The 17,918-nt window shown below is 41.0% G+C and overlaps 2 protein-coding genes across 3 annotated transcripts in view; both read right to left on the bottom strand.

Annotated features, from left to right (window-relative positions):
- The window catches only part of cmya5 (cardiomyopathy associated 5), a 72,590-nt gene extending 71,839 nt beyond the window's left edge, over positions 1-751 (bottom strand). The window contains exon 1 of the mRNA XM_046344916.1: positions 358-751. Coding sequence (XP_046200872.1) covers positions 358-455 — 98 coding nt within the window. The 5' untranslated portion in view covers positions 456-751. The remainder of the gene's footprint in view (positions 1-357) is intronic.
- Positions 752-16,890: 16,139 nt separating this feature from the next.
- The window catches only part of tent2 (terminal nucleotidyltransferase 2), a 36,787-nt gene continuing 35,759 nt past the window's right edge, over positions 16,891-17,918 (bottom strand). For both annotated transcript variants that reach the window (XM_046346511.1, XM_046346510.1), the window contains exon 15: positions 16,891-17,812. In XM_046346511.1, the coding sequence (XP_046202467.1) occupies positions 17,741-17,812 (72 nt within the window). In that variant the 3' untranslated portion in view covers positions 16,891-17,740. The remainder of the gene's footprint in view (positions 17,813-17,918) is intronic.

Raw genomic sequence — 17,918 nt, 5'->3', positions numbered from 1 at the left:
TGGCAATGTCCGCTTTAGGTATAATGACAGGAGTCGCTTGTGGATTTGACAGCTCTAAAGCAGTTTCACCTCCGACACGACCAAAACAATAGCTATACGGTTGTCGGCTAAAGCGGATCTGAATTAATAGAGCACTAATTGTCCTAGTGCTATAGAGTGTGTGTGTGTGTGTGTGTGTGTGTGTGTGTGTGTGTGTGTGTGTGTGTGTGTGTGTGTGTGTGTGTGTGTGTGTGTGTGTGTGTGTGTGTGTGTGTGTGTGTGTGTGTGTGTGTGTGTGTGTGTGTGTGTGTGTGTGTGTGTGTGTGTGTGCTCCAGAGCACAGTAAGACAGTGAAGCACTTAGCTGAAATTCAAGCACCTGTTCCTGAGTTCCTCCACGTCGTCTTCATCCTCCTGAACGACGGCCTCTGGCAACTCATGCTCCTGTAATTCCGTCAACGCCATATCAGAGTCCATTTTTGTAGTTTATAGCAGGTTCCTTTAGCAGGTTCCAGTATTTTTCCGTAGTTCCTGATGTTTTCTAAAGTTTCTTGTTATTTTTCAGTTGGTATCTGACCCTCTTAGAGGATTGGAGTCCCTCTTCCTATTTGTGTCATTCCAAGCTGGGAGCTATTCGCCTGACTCAGCTAGCACTGGAAATAGACTGACAGAGGGACAGAGCGAGACAGGAGAGGGCTAAGGGAAAGGGAGAGAGGGGAGGGGAGAGAGATGGAGAGAAGATATAGGCTGAAAGAGAGGGACAGAGGGGTGAGGAGTGTGAGACAGGGCACTGTGTCTTTCTGCCCCCTGCGTTTCAGTCTGTGGACCTACAACAACGCCCTCAGACAGAGACGTAACATGTCACTCACTGCAACAACTGTTCCCTAAGATACAGCGCCTACAGTATCTAAAGCTGTGTAAGTTTGCTCCCTGTGAGCAACAACACAGAGGCAATTATAAATCAATGTCCTCCAAATGGTGGGTCCTGGTTAGAAACATGACATGGTCATAACACTAAAATAGCTTTAAGTGGGTCACAGTGCCACAGTGTTCTAGTGGCAGCATGGATCAGGGTCAGTGTGAGTTTAAAGGGATAGTGCAAGCATGCTAGCTGTTCTGGGAGACTTCCAGGCATTGCACTAACGCCCAGTTAGCAATGGATCGCAAAACTATTTTTTAACTTCCTTCAACTACACTCAGAGATATACAAATGATATCTCTAAAGAAGGAATAAGTGCTAAAACGTGTTAGACTTCCCAGACAAAAATAAAAAGGTGAAATCAGGTGACTTTTTTTGTCTTTTAAACTTGCACTATGCAGAAATCGCTCCGCCATTTCCTGGTGGCTAACACTTTAATAGTTCGCATAATTTCAGTTTATGTTACAAAATAAACGAGTATTGTGTTGATAATCATTGTACCATCTAACGCTGTGAAATATATTTTCCATAACCAAAAATATTGTTGTTTCAGCTGTTTAAAGCTAGTGTACGAAAAACCAAAAGTAAAAGATTCAAAAACAAAACTTAAGAACAGGAAGCAAAGAAATAGCTTGTTAGACTTACTTTCAAGTAGAATGGTAGATCTATAACACACATTTCTACGTGAATAAAAAATCAAATTGGAGTATCGTTTCTCAATGTTCTTGAACTTTCATTTGAAAGTTCATCGGACTCTGGGTAAGTAGAAAAAGGCCTTACCCTTTTACACTTGTGGGAATTGGCCTATAAGGATAGGGCTACATTGAAATGTTTCTCACAGAAGAAAAATGAAAAGCATATGCTCAAATGCATACATATAAGCATGGTAGCAAATGAAAGGGAATGGTTTGGAGATTATGGGAAAATTGAGCACAACAGTTCATCTGACAAGACTGAATCCAAACGTTACACTGTTGATTTTATGTATATTTGACATTTACTGTACTTTAACACATTTGTTGATCATCTCAAAATACTCTGGATACATTCAGTAACATAAGAATATTGTGGGTTTGGGTGAGAAGACTAACTGGTGTCTCCAAGTGGCCAGACACCTCTCCAAAGTGTGCACAGTTCCTAAGTAATTTCAAGGCACTTTCAATGCACTCTCCTAGCTGTGCCGTTGAGGAACTAGATCAAGCACACTTGTAGTTGCTTTGTTTGGAACACAACCCTGCAATCACACAATTGTTGTTATTGTTGACGCAATCCCAAAAACGGACCATTATAAATCACAATCTGGTTCAGGTGGGCATCAGCGGACAGGCTGTGTGAAGGCAAAACTTCTGAAAGGATGGCGTATAGGACCATCATGGGAGAGAACAGAGGCAGCTGCTGTCTGTGTTGTGCTTTTTCTCCAAGTTGTAAAAAGCTGAAACAAATTATGAAACCAGCTGCCAAGCGATTGTAAAGACAGTGTGTCTATGAAAGCTCCATTAAACCCCTTCAACTCATCCAGAACGCCGCAGCCCATCTGGTGTTCAACCTTCCCAAGTTCTCTCACGTCACCCCGCTCCTCCGTTCTCTCCACTGGCTTCCAGTTGAAGCTCGCATCCGCTACAAGACCATGGTGCTTGCCTACGGAGCTGTGAGGGGAACGGCACCTCAGTCCAGGCTCTGATCAGGCCCTACACCCAAACAAGGGCACTGCGTTCATCCACCTCTGGCCTGCTCGCCTCCCTACCACTGAGGAAGTACAGCTCCCGCTCAGCCCAGTCAAAACTGTTCGCTGCTCTGGCCCCCCAATGGTGGAACAAACTCCCTCACGACGCCAGGACAGCGGAGTCAATCACCACCTTCCGGAGACACCTGAAACCCCACCTCTTTAAGGAATACCTAGGATAGGATAAGTAATCCCTCTCACCCCCCTTTAAGATTTAGATGCACTATTGTAAAGTGACTGTTCCACTGGATGTCATAAAGTGAATGCACCAATTTGTAAGTCGTTCTGGATAAGAGCGTCTGCTAAATGACTTAAATGTAAATGTAAATGTAAAGCGGATGACGAAACATGTCAGCTACTACAGCGACTGAAATGACTGCAACACTTAACAAAGAGCTGCAGTTAGTTTCAGAATAGGTGGCAAGGAATAAGTTAGTCCTAAATATTTCAAAAACTAAAAGCATTGTATTTGGTAAAAATCATTCACTAAACCCTAAATCTCAACTAAATCTTGTAATGAACAATGAGTAAATTAAGAAAGTTGTTGTGACTAAACTGCTTGGAGTAACCCTGGATTGTAAAACTGTCATGGTCCAAACGTATTGATCCAACAGTAGCTAAGATGGGTCGAAAGTCTCTCCATAATAAATCGCTGCTCTATCAACAAGCCAGGTCCATTTGTCGCACCTGGAATACTGTTCAGTCGTGTGGTCAGGTGCCACAAAGAGGGACTTAGGAAAATTGCAATTGACTCAGAACAGCCCTTAAATTTACACTGAGCGCTAACATTAATAATATGCATGGCAATCTCTCCTGGCTCAAAGTGGAGGAGAGATTGACTTCATCACTACTTCTATTTGTGAGAGCTATTGACATGTTGAATGCACTGAGTTGTCTGTTTGAGCTACTGGCACACAGCTCGAACACCCATGCATACCCCACAAGACATGCCACCAGAGGTCTCTTCACAGTCCCCAAGTCCAGAACAGACTATCGGAGGTGCACATTACTACATATAGCCATGACTACATGGAACTCTATTCCACATCAAGTAACTCATGCAAGCAGTAAAATTCGATTTAATAAACAGATAAAAATACACCTTATGGAAAAGTTGGAAAATGTGAAGCAACACAAACATAGGCTCAGATACATGCATATACACACGATAGCATATGTACTAAACTCAGCAAAAAAAGAAATGTCCCTTTTTCAGGATAGATAATTCGTAAAAATCCAAATAACTTCACAGATCTTCATTGTAAAGGGTTTAAACACTGTTTCCCATGCTTGTTCAATGAACAATAAAAAATGTATGAACATGCACCTGTGGAATGGTCGTTAAGACACTAACAGCTTACAGACTGTAGGCAATTAATAAGGTCACAGTTATGAAAACTTAGGACACTAAAGAGGTCTTTTTACAGACTCTGAAAAACATCAAAAGAAAGATGACCAGGGTCCCTGCTCATCTGCGTGAACGTGCCTTAGGCATGCTGCAAGGAGGCATGAGGACTGCTGATGTGGCCAGGGCAATAAATTGCATGTCCGTACTGTGAGATGCAAAAAACAGCGCTACAGGGAGACAAGACGGACAGCTGACAGTCCCCGCATTGGCAGACCACGTGTAACAACACCGGCACAGGATTGGTTCATCCGAACATCACACCTGCGGGGCAGGTACAGGATGGCAACAACTACTGCCCGAGTTACACCAGGAACGCACAATCCCTCCATCAGTGCTCAGACTGTCCACAATAGGCTGAGAGAGGCTGGACTGAGGGCTTGTAGGCCTGTTGTAAGGCTGGTCCTCACCAAACATTACCGGCAACAACGTCTCCTATGGGCACAAACCCACCATCGCTGGACCAGACAGGACTGGCAAAAAGTGCTCTTCACTGACGAGTCGTGGTTTTGTCTCACCAGGTGTGATGGTCGGATTCGCGTTTGTTCTTGAAGGAATGAGTGTTACACCAAGGCCTGTACTCTGGAGCAGGATCCGTTTGGAGGTGGAAAGTTCGACATGGTCTGGGGCGGTGTGTCACAGCATCATCGGACTGAGCTTGTTGTCATCGCAGGCAATCTCAACACAGTGCGTTACAGGGAAGACATCCTCCTCCTTCATGTGGTACCCTTCCTGCAGGCTCATCCTGACATGACCCTCCAGCATGACAATGCCGTCAGCCATACTGCTCGTTCTGTGTGTGATTTCCTGCAAGAAAGGAATGTCAATGTTCTGCCTTGGCCAGCGAAAAGCCCAGACCTCAATCCCATTGGGCATGTCTGGGACCTGGTGGATCGGAGGGTGAGGGCTAGGGCCATTGGGGCGGCAGGGTAGCCTAGTGGTTAGAGTGTTGGACTAGTAACCGAAAGGTTGCAAGTTCGAATCCCTGAGCTGACAAGGTACAAATCTGTCGTTCTGCCCCTGAACAGGCAGTTAACCCACTGTTCCTAGGCCGTCATTGAAAATAATAATTTGTTCTTAACTGACTTACCTAGTAAAATAAATAAAATAGGGCCATTACCCCCAGAACTTGCAGGGGCCTTGGTGGAAGAGTGGGGTAACATCTCGCAGCAAGAACTGGCATATCTGGTGCAGTCCATGAGGAGGAGATGTGGCCACCAGCTGCATTGACTGTTACTTCTGATTTTGACCCCCCCTTTGTTACGGGACACATTATTCCATTTCTGTTAGTCACATCTCTTTGGAACTTGTTCAGTTTATGTCTCAGTTGTTGAAACTTATTATGTTCATACAAATATTTACACATGTTAAGTTTGCTGAAAATAAACGCAGTTGATAGTGAGGATGTTTTGTTTTTTGGCTGAGTTTATATACACACGTACACATGGATTTTGTGTTGTAGATATGTGGTAGTAGAGTTGGAGCCTGAGGGCACACAATGTGTTGTGAATGTATTGTAATGTTTTTAAAATTGTATAACTGCCTTAATTTTGCCCGACCCCAGGAAGAGTTGCTGCTGCCTTGGGATCCATAATAAATACACATTTGAAAGCTTGTTCTATTGACAACATGACTAGGTAAGTTATAAAATAAGATCTTAGTGTTAGGTTTTCACAGTGCAATTCAGAGAAACAGAGCGTCATTTTGGTGCGCATAGAAAGGAGTCATGCATGCATTCAGGTGCGTGTTCCGAGGCAAATATTCTTCATAAGACAAACATAGTTCAGGGTATGACGCCATGTCATCTAGTAATTGTACATCAAACAAAGTGATCATAAACATTGACTGCATATGAGTTTTGTGATATGGAAATGTGAAGTGCAAATTTGGACTCATGAGTGTTTGGCATCAAAGTGGTATTAATTATAATCCTCAATGTGTCATCTTTCAAAATATATGGAACCAAAATGTAATTGCAACATCCCTCTTGGTGAGCATTTCTCCTTTGCCAAGATAATCCATCCACCTGACAGGTGTGGCATATCAAGAAGCTGATTAAACAGCATGAACATAACACAGGTGCAGGTTGTGCTGGGGACAATAAAAGGCCACTCTAAAATGTGCAGTTTTGTCGCACAACACAATGCCACAGATGTCTCAAGTTTTGAGAAAGTGTGCAACTAGCATGATTACTGCAGGAATGTCCACCAGAGAATTAAATGTTAATTTCTCTACCATAAGCCACCTCCAACGTCATTTTACATAATTTGGCAGTACATCCAATCTGCCTCACAACCGCAGACCATGTGTAACCACACCAGCCCAGGGCCTTAACATCTGACTTCTTCACCTGCGGGATCATCTGAGACAAGCCACCCGGACAGCTGATGAAACTGTGGGTTTGCACAACTGAAGAGTTTCTGCACAAACTGTCAGAAACCTTCTCAGGGAAGCTCATCTGCGTGCTCGTCATCCTCACCAGGGTCTTGACCTAACTGCAGTCCGGCATCGTAAACGACTTCAGCGAGAAAATGCTCATCTTTGATGGCCACTGGCACGCTGCAGAAGTGTGCTCTTCATGGATGAATCCTGGATTTAAACGTACTGAGCAGATGACAGACAGCATGTATGGAGTTGTGTGGGGGAGCGGTTTGCTGATGTCAACGTTGTGACACATTTTGGTATGGGCAGGCATCAGCTACGGACAACGAACACATTTTATTGATGGCAATTTGAATGCAGACACCGTGACGAGATCCTGAGGCCCATTGTTGTAGCATTCATCCGCCACCATCACCTCATGTTTCAGCATGATAATGCACGGCCCAATGTCACAAGGATCTGTACACAATTCCTAGAAGCTGAAAACGTCCCAGGTCTTCAATGGCCTGCTTACTCACCAGACATGTCACTCATTGAGCATGTTTGGGATGCTCTGGATCGCTGTGTACAACTGCTTGTTCCAGTTCCCACCAATATCCAGCTACTTTGTACAGCCATTGAAGAGGAGTGGGACACCATTCCACAGGGTAAAATCAACAGTCTGATCAACTCTCTGTCATGCTAAATGAGACAAATGGTGGTCACATCAGATACTGATTGGTTTTCTGATCCACGCCCCTATCTGTGATGCATATCAGTTTTCCCAGTCATTTAAATCCATATATTAGGGTCTAATGAACAAAAATTTGAATTGACTGATTTCCCTATACTGTATGAACTGTACCAGTAAAATCTTTGAATTTGTTGCATGTTGCATTTATATTTTTATTCAGTGTACATCGAGTTTTGTTGTCCGAGTCCCTGACAACAAAAATGTTTTGATAGTTGCCCAATTAGCAGGAGGGAAGGGGGCTACTTCTTGTCACGTATGGGTGCTCAAGTTCAAAACGGCTGTCAGTCAAAACCCATACAGCGCTGTGAAACGCAGAGCCTGAGCTCTGTTATAATTTATAGCATGTTACTGTATAACCACTGCATTTCAATTTAGGTGCTTATCAGTGCCCAAACTTGCCATTTTAAACCTGTATACAGGTGTGAGTTGAAAGGGCTAATTGACGAAATCTTGCAGCTATACCTTTAAGACTAGATTCTCCGTGGCTGGGTTAAATATAGGCACTGTACCCCCTTGTAGCACAGGCGTGAACAAACATACATGCACACATAGCTATGTCTGACTAACACCATGTCCCTCCTCATGCCAACACTATGCACTGGTCATAAAACTAACGTAATTCAACATTAAAATCACAGAGACAAACTAACAAGGGTCTGGGAACCTAGAGGTCTCAGCCTCAGGTAACATTTCATTCCAATGAAATATGCAGGGACACAATTTTTCTTATCACTTAAATAAAACATTGAAAGTGTGTTCAGTACAAAAAGTCACAAGGAACCACATTAACAAAATATTTCCAATAAAAGTAGCTATACTCACGTCGAGGTGAGAGTAGATTGTCGCACTGGTCTGTCTAGCAGTTAACTGATCAAATATGAGTGACTGTCAATATTTAGAAGAACAAAACTAGTCGCTGAATCAGACACAGCAATCCAATCATAGGAAAATAAAGGGTTTGAACAGAAATGTCTTCGAATTTCCCCAATATAATTAACTAATTTGAAAAATACAGAAAGCTTCCCAGCAAACTGGGAACATTCCCAGAACATTAGCTAAGATTCCCATTAAATTCTAGTTAAGATTTTATATAACATTAGGATGATAACATGTTTTTTTTTGTTGAATAAAAAAAATAAAAAAATGTCCTTAGAATGTTCTACTAACGTTAAAATGTTGTGCATAACAGCTGTAACATCCACCACAGAACATTCTTCAAACGTTCTCATTAGGTTTCCAGGTAATAACAATGTCAAATAAATGTTTTTAGAACATACTGCTGCAACAAAATGTGAGCGCAATAGAAATGGTTCTGAGGAAACATTACAGGAACATTCTCTTAATGTTGAAGGCGATGTAATTAAATTAAAACACCCATAGCAACAAGCAGGGAATATTCCCACAATGCTCTCATAATGTTATAGTGTGGCGTTATGACATGATGGTTCCAATAACGCTCCATAAACATTCTTTAGCGGTCATTTCTGGGTTCAATTAAATTGGTTATGAGAGAACATTACTAGAACATTTCCCTGACATTAATGGATATGTCAACCGAGACACCGATCCAGGTATAGAATCTTAATTTGACCAGTTTCTCACAGCAGGAAAATAATCCTGCAGCAACAGGAAATGTGAATTACTATGTGGATTATAATTAATGGTACATTTTGTATCGGTTGATAAAATTTTTGTTTGAGCAAAAACAAGTCTGACATTTTAAAGTGTAAAAAAACGTGTATTTTAAAGTGTATTACAAACTTTAGAAGCATTTTATTAACCATTTTATTAACCTTAAATAAAATAAAAGTTTTAATTTCCTATGGTGCAGGAAGAAATATCCTACAACAGGGTGGTCAAATTAAGATCCTGTATTTAACAACCTATGATGTGTATTTATAACAACCAACAGCCCAGCAAACCGGGAACATTCCCAGAACATTAGCTAACATTCTTAATGAAGTTCTAGTTAGGTTTTGAGATTTGAGAATGATAACGTCCCACAAACATTCAAAGCATTTTTTTGATCACCAAATATTATTTTCTACGATAAAAAAAAAAATTGCTGGAATGTTCTAAAAACTATCAAAGAACATTACACTAAGGATCTCATTAGGTTTCCAGGGGTAACACAATTATCCATTAATGTTCTTAGAACATACTTCCGCAACAAAATGTGGGAGCAATAGAAGTGGTTCTGAGGAAACACTACAGGAGCATTCTGCTAATGTTGATGGATATGTTATTCAAACACATAACAGCAAGCAGGGAATATTCCTACAACGGTCTCATAAAGTTATAGTGTGACATCATAGTCCTAATAACCTTCCCTGTTGGAGCAATATAAATTGTTCTAAAAAAAACAAATTTTTATTTATTATTCAGGTAATGTTGGGATGATATTAATACTAACACCTATAACAACAAGAAACATTCCTGCGAGACTCTTACGAAGTTATTCTTTAAAGATTATGACATGATGATCCAGAATTGTTCGAAAAACATACGTCAATGATAATGGAAGTAGTTTTGAAAACATTGCTGTTTAAGTGCTGCTAATATTGATGTGTGTTGTAACACTATTATATGAAGTTGCCAAACTTTTAAAGAAATGGCATTTCAATCTTCTTACATATATTTTATTAAGGTACTGTCCAAACATAACTATAGCTTTTTTAAAGAATGGTAATCAAATAGATTTGAACATTGTCAAGCCCTGTAGGCTACAGAGTCTGCTGCCCCACCAGGGATCCTAATGTTTCCCGTGGAATTCCCTTTGTATTGAAATACTTTAATTATGATATATACCGTATATGTCTTCGTATATACAGTACCGGTCAAAAGTTTGGACACATCTACTCATTCAAGGGGTTTCTTTATTTTTACTATTTTCTACATTGGAGAATAATAGTGAAGACATCAAAACTATGAAATAACACACATGCAATCATGTAGTAACCAAAAAAATGTTAAACAAATCCAAATATATTTTATATTCTTCAAAGTAGCCATCCTTTGCCTTGATGACAGCTTTTCAAACTCTTGGCATTCTCTTAACCAGCTTCATGAGGTAGTCACCTGGAATGCATTTCAATTAACAAGTCTGCCATGTTAAGTTAAATTGTGGAATTTCTTTCCTTAATGGGTTTGAGCCAATCAGTTGTGCTGTGACAAGGTAGTGTTGGTATACAGAAAATATCCCTATTTGGTAAAAGACCCAGTCCATATTATGGCAAGAACAGCTCAAATAAGCAAAGAGAAACGACAGTCCATCATTACTTTAAGACAATCAATCCGGAATCAATCTGAAAAATTTCAAAAGTTTCTTCAAGTTGTCGCAAAAACCATCAAGCGCTTTAATGAAACTGGCTCTCATGAGGAACGCCACAGGAAAGGAAGACCCAGTTCATTAGAGGTAGCAGCCTCAGATTGCAGCCCAAATAAATGCTTCAGAGTTCAAGTAACAGACACATCTCAACATCAACTGTTCAGAGGAGACTGTGTGAATCAGGCCTTCATGTTCTAATTGCTGCAAAGAAACCACTACTAAAGGACACCAATAAGAAGAAGAGACTTACATGGGCCAAGAGACACGAGCAATGGGCAGGTGGAAATCTGTATTTTGGTCTGATGAGTCCAAATTTGAGATTTTTGGTTCCAACCGCAGTGTTTTTGTGAGACGCGTAGAGTAAGTGAATGGATGATCTCCACATGTGTTGTTCGCACCTTGCAGCATGGAGGAGGGGGTGTGATGATGTGGGGCTGCATTTTAAAATTGTATTTAATCTTTATTTAACTAGGCAAGTCAGTCAAAAACATATTCTTATTTACAATGACGGCCTACCAAAAGGCAAAAGGCCTCCTGCGGGGACGGGGGCTGGGATTTTAAAACACACATCCATCAACATTAGCAGAATGCTCCTGTAATGTTTCATGGTGACACTGTCAGGGATTTATTTAGATTTCAGGGCACACTTAACCAGTATGTCTACCACAGCATTCTGCAACAATATGCCATCTCATCTGGTTTGCACTTAGTGGGACTATCATTTTTTTTCTCTAACAGGACAATGACCCAACACACCTCCAGGCTGTGTAGGAGCTACTTGACCAAGAAGGAGAGTGATGGAGTGCTGCATCAGATGATCTGGCCTCCACAATCACCTGACCTCAAACCAATTGAGATGGTTTGGGATGAGTTGGATCGCAGAGTGAAGGAAAAGCAGCCAACAAGTTACTACATGAATTAGTATGTGTTATTTCATAGTGTTGACGTCTTCACTATCATCCTACAATGTAGAAAATAGTAAAAAATAAAGAAAAACTCTTGAATGAGTAGGTGTCCAAACTTTTGACAGGTACTGTATGCAAAGATAAAGACCACAATCTGGAAGTCAGAGTAAAGGTGTAAATTGCTTATCTGTATGTTAGTCCCTTTCCAATGGCGCTATGGTTTAATTCCAGGGATAATGCTCCCAGGTCCGATCCCCGCTTCAGACTATGGCAGAACTGTTTGTACAATAAATTGTCATGTAATTACAATTAATTGCCAGATGTGTTTCTACATGGATTGTTGTACAACTAACTTTGTCAACAGTAAGAGAACACTAATACATGAAAGAAACCTCCATGAACTGTTCAAAATTGAATTCGATCATTCTGAGAACATAGAAATAACATTCAATGAACATCGAGGGAAGGTTTTGTGCACCCTGATACAAACATTGTAAGAATGTCATCTCAAATGGACAGATTTTCTGTTTTGGGAACCCATCTTGTCATATCCCGCAATGTTCCCAAAACCTAAAGAAATGTTTTAAGAACTTTAAAATAACATAAGAAATGTGTTCTGGGAACGTTCTTGCAAACTAATATAAACATTGTATAATCATCTGGACAGGTTTTGTGTTTTGGGAACACATCTTTTGTGATGTCCCCACAATGTTCCCACCAGACTGTTCCCACATTCTGGGAACCTTTAAAGAACAGACTAAATGTGTTCTGCGAATGTTCTTGCAATGTCAGGTGAATGTTTTATACAAACATTGTATAATCATCAGCACAACGGGACAGTTTTTGTATTATGAGAACATTTACCGCAACCTAATGAATGTTCTGGGAACTTTCACAGAACCAATTTTGGTTTGCTGGGTGCTCATACATGCCATCATAGCCTAGGATCCCAAATGGATTTCTTAGTTGTTATTCCCACAAAAGCACTTCTGCAGACACTACCTCTACCTATTGTCATAGAGACAACAGAATAATGACAGCAGAATGACAATGTTCCATGATAATAACATTCTAATATGCATTCTATCTAGGATTGGTACTTCGCCCAACAACATTGTCAATGTCATAGATAATCATAGATAAGCTGGAAACATACAGGTGCTGAGGAACTAATATTAGAGAGCTGACTGGAGGTTCCGAGATGTGTTCTTGACCAAGGGTTTGACCTTGGTCTTGGGAGGACAGGTCCCCCATTGTATATAAGGAGCAGAGGAAGTAGAACACAGTTCAGGGAGAACCTTAGGACAGATCATTACAATTCCATGTACAAGGGCAGACACAGAGGAGAGAAAGAGATGGAGATGAAAAGAGAGTGGGGTGAAGAAAGGGATATTATCATAGCTATGTTTTCTGTCAGGGTCCGCTCTTATCTAAGGGGACAATTCAGACCAGAGTTACACGCTCGTAAATGTACTTTATTACCTTTTTTATGCACTTTTCTGTCTCAGCGTATTCTGACCTTGAATTTAAGCTTGGGGGAAATGCAAGTGCCAGCAAGGTATCCGTTTGGGGTGCAGATCAAATAAATGATATGATAAGAGCTATTGACAAGAGCTAGGTAATCTGTTTGGATATGGGGATTATACATATAGGCTATATAACAATTGTTTTAGATCTACTTTACCTTATGATCGCTGCAGATGAATGGAAGGAATCTGAAAAACATATAAACATGACAGGTAGGCCTATTTATGCCCCTTTCCCACAGTGAAGTATGAAATGCTGTGCCATTATGCAGAATTTTAATTGTATGGCTTTATAACTTGCAGGGATTAAATGAATAGCCTATGTTAAATATTATAAGCAACTGTGGGTAGCGACCATAACCACATATATTTAGCTCTCAATTTAATGTTATAGCAGCCTAACTTTATTTCTTTCCACTGTAAGGGCATCCTTGTGGTTGTGGCGGAGGGTCAAATAATAGTGGATACTATTTAATGAAGGCCAAATACAAACTGTAGTAAAAATAAACAATTATAGACTTCAAACTGTTTCTTTGAACTTGATGAATGCCGCAAGACTTTGTACTTGCCATCAAACAGTTCAATGATCAATGCGGGCAATTAGCGAATATTTATTATATGATACTGCTGTATACTATTCAACATATTATAATGATTTTGTAGGCTACATTACTTCCAACGTTACCATTGATGATCTGAATGTGGCAGGTTTCACAATGAATCAAACCACCTTTCTTCATTTGCCCGTAAAAGGCAACATTTTTCCATTAAGTAGGATTCATGATTATTCCCTAAACATAAATGTGTAAATCTACCCATGGATTCTGAAATTGAGGCAAATATGTACAGTGGGGAGAACAAGTATTTGATAACCTGCAAAGTCGGCAGTGTTTCCTACTTACAAAGCATGTAAAGGTCTGTGATTTTTACCATAGGTACACTTCAACTGTGAAAGACGGAATCTAAAACAAAAATCCAGAAAATCACATTGTATGATTTTTAAGTAATTAATTTGCATTTTATTGCATGACATAAGTATTTGATACATCAGAAAAGCATAACTTAATATTTGGTACAGAAACCTTTGTTTGCAATTACAGAGATCATATGTTTCCTGTAGTTCATGACCAGGTTTGCACACACTGCAGCGGGTATTTTGGCCCACCCCTCCATACAGACCTTCTCCAGATCCTCCAGGTTTTGGGGCTGTCACTGGGCAATACGGACTTTCAGCTCCCTCCAAATATTTTCTATTGGGTTAGGCCACTCCAGGACCTTGAGATGCTTCTTACAGAGCCACTCCTTAGGCCTTAGTTGCCCTGGCTGTGTGTTTCGGGTTGTTGTCATGCTGGAAGACCCAGCCACGACCCATTTTCAATGCTCTAACAAGATCTTGCGATACATGGCCCCATCCATCCTCCCCTCAATACGGTGCAGTCGTCCTGTCCCCTTTGCAGAAAAGCATCCCCAAAGAATGATGTTTCCACCTCCATGCTTAACGGTTGGGATGGTGTTCTTGAGGTTCTACTCATCCTTCTTCTTCCTCCAAACATGGCGAGTGGAGTTTAGACCAAAAAGCTCTATTTTTGTCTCATCAGACCACATGACCTTCTCCCATTCCTCCTCTGGATCATCCAGATGGTCATTGGCAAACTTCAGACGGGCCTTCAGACATGCGCTGGCTTGATCGGGGGGACCTTGCGTGCACTGCAGGATTTTAATCCATGACGGCGTAGTTTGTTACTTATTGTTTTCTTTGAGACTGTGGTCCCAGCTCTCTTCAGGTCATTGACCAGGTCCTGTAGGGCTGATCCCTCACCTTCCTCATGATCATTGATGCCCCACGAGGTGAGATCTTGCATGGAGCCCCAGACCGAGGGTGATTGACCGTCATCTTGAACTTCTTCCATTTTCTAATAATTGCACCAACAGTTGTTACCTTCTCACCAAGCTGCTTGCATATTGTCCTGTAGCCCATCCCAGCCTTGTACAGGTCTACAATTTCATCCCTGATGTCCTTACACAGCTCCCTGGTCTTGGCCATTGTGGAGAGGTTGGAGTCTGTTTGATTGAGTGTGTGGACAGGTGTCTTTTATACAGGTAACGCGTTCAAACAGGTGCAGTTAGTACAGGTAATGAGTGGAGAACAGGGGAGCTTCTTAACCTGTTAAGACTCTAGGGGCAGTATTTCATTTTTGGATAAAAAGACATGCCCGTTTTAAGCGCAATATTTTGTCACGAAAAGATGCTCGACTATGCTTGGAATTGATAGTTTTGGAAAGAAGACACTCTGACGTTTCCAGAAGTGTAAAGATTTTCACTGTGAGTGCCATAGAACAACATCTACAGGCAAAATCAAGATGTTTGAGTGACCAGGAAATCAACAGGATTTCTGGAGGCACGTTTTCCATGATCTCCTTATATGGCTGTGAATGCGACAGGAATGAACGGACACTTCCTATCGTTTCCCCCATGTGTCTGCAGCATTGTGACGTATTTGTAGGCATATCATTGGAAGATTGACCATAAGAGCCTACAATTACCAAGTGTCCCGCACGGTGTCTGCGTGGAAATTGGTGCGCAAAAGTCAGGTACCAGTATTTTTCCATCCGAATCAGAGAAGAATGCACGCTTCCAGGGAAGGGATTTCAATGAAGAGATATATGACAAAACACCTTGAGGATTGATTCAAACAACGTTTTCCATGTTTCAGTCGATATTATGGAGTTAATTCGGAAAAAAGTTTGACGTTTAGGTGACTGAATTTTCGGTTAGTTTCGGTAGCCAAATGCATAGTAACAAAACGGAACGTTGTGTCCTACACAAGCATCTTTCAGGAAAAACTGGACATCTGCTATGTAACTGAGAGTCTCCTCATTGAAACATCTGAAGTTCTTCAAAGGTAAATTATTTTATTTGATCCCTTTGCTGGTTTTTGTGAATGTTGCGTGCTAAATGCTAACGCTAAATGCTAAGCTAGCTATCACCACTCTTACACAAATTATTGATTTTCTCTGGTTCTAAAGCATATTTTGAAAATCTGAGACGACAGGATTGTTAAGAAAATGATAAGTTTGAGGATAGGCATATTTATTTCATTTAATTTGCAATTTTCAGAAATCGCTAATTTTGCGTTATGGTAATGAGCTTGAGGCTGTAGTCACGATCCCGGATCCGGGATGGGGCGGACTAAGAGGTTTTAAAGAAAAACTTACAGGTCTGTGAGAGCCGGAATTCTTACTGGTTGCTTGGTGATCAAATACTTGTCATGCAATAAAATACTAATTAATTACTTAAAAATCATACAATGTGATTTTCTGGATTTGTTTTAGATTCCGTCTCTCACAGTTGAAGTGTACCTATGACAAAAAATTACAGACCCCTACATGCTTTGTAAGTAGGAAAACCTGCAAAATCGTCAGTGTCTCAAATACTTGTTCTCCCCACAGTATATGTTTTAATGGCTTCTATATTCTGAACGCATTCGTCATAGTCTACATTCAAGTCTTGTGCCGATCAAATTCAAATTAAAGGTACACCATATTTAAAGAGATTGCTTTAGAGAAATGAACAGATTAACGATACTAAACAAAAATATAAATGCAACATGTAAAGTGTTGGTCCCATGTTTTATGAGCTTAAATAAAAGATCACAGACATTTTCCATACACACAAAAACCTTATTTGTCTCCATTTTTGTGCACAAAATTGTTTACATCCCCCTTAGTGAGCATTTCTCCTTTGCCAAGATAATCTATCCACCTGACAGGTGTGGCATATCAATAAAATGATTAAACAGCATGATCATTACATAGGTGCACCTTGTGCTGGGGACAATAAAAGGCCACTCTAAAATGTACAGTTTTGTCACACAACACAATGCCACAGATATCTCAAGTTTTGAAAGTGTGCAATTGGCATGCTGAAGGCAGGAATGTCCACCAGCGCTGTTGCCAGAGAATGAAATGTTAATTTCTCTAACAAAAGCCGCCTCCAACACCGTTTTAGAGAATTTGGCAGTACGTCCAAACGGCCTCACAACCGCAGACCACGTGTCACCACGCCAGCCCAGGACCTCCACATTCGGCTTCTTCAGCTGCGGGATCGTCTGAGACTAGCCACCAAGCCAGCTGATGAAATTCAGGATTATTTCTGTCTGTAATAAAGCCCTTTTGTGGTGAAAAACTCATTTTGATTGGCTGGGCCTGACTCCCAAGTGGGTGGGCCCATGCCCTCCCAGGACCACCCATGGCTGCGCCCCTGCCCAGTCATTTGAAATCCATAGGGCCAAATGTATTTATTTATTTTGACTGATTTCCTTTAAATTAACTGTAACTCAGTAAAATTGTTGAAATTGAGGCATGTTGCGTTTATATTTTTATTCAGTATGACTGAACAAAAACTCCCTGATCAAATTGGTATGTATTCTGGAGTTGAATTCCATTTATTTAGTGCGCGCAAGGGAACCCCCCCCAAACCTCGTTACATGCCTGAAGTCTGAATACCAACTACTGAGAAGTGCGTTGGAAAAGCGTGCCTAAGAAAGAGAAATTTACTAAGTCTGAATCGGCCCCTATGCGAGACAGCAGCAATACTTCAGGTCACACACACTTTAGCAGCAATCTCATGTATCCTCTTCAAATATCAAAGGTTATACTTTCTTTTATTTCTCCTCTGTGTCCGTAACATTGGCAGGTGAGTCAGGAGAACGTGAAGAGTCTGAATGTTAGGGCTTTGACATGCTGAGGAGGGAGACGGAGACTGTACAACCCAGCAGAAAGGCCCAGGACAGACCAGGCAGATTTCCTCTGTACAGCTGAGTCACTCATAGTTCCTCCTCCTCATCTCTGAATGGTGTTTCTGATTGGGAGGATGAAGTTGAGATCCTTTCTCAGCTGGAGCATCTGCCACGACTAGAGAGAGTGAGAGGGGTGGGGTTAGATTTGGGATGCCCCAGGCTCTCAAAGAAAAATGGTGGATTTGCAATGTGGAAGGAAAACAACCACAGTGAAACGTTCC

The sequence above is a fragment of the Oncorhynchus gorbuscha genome, linkage group LG04, assembly GCF_021184085.1.
Source record: "Oncorhynchus gorbuscha isolate QuinsamMale2020 ecotype Even-year linkage group LG04, OgorEven_v1.0, whole genome shotgun sequence".
Lineage (NCBI taxonomy): Eukaryota > Metazoa > Chordata > Actinopteri > Salmoniformes > Salmonidae > Oncorhynchus > Oncorhynchus gorbuscha.
This window is presented reverse-complemented; position numbering and strand designations above follow the sequence as displayed.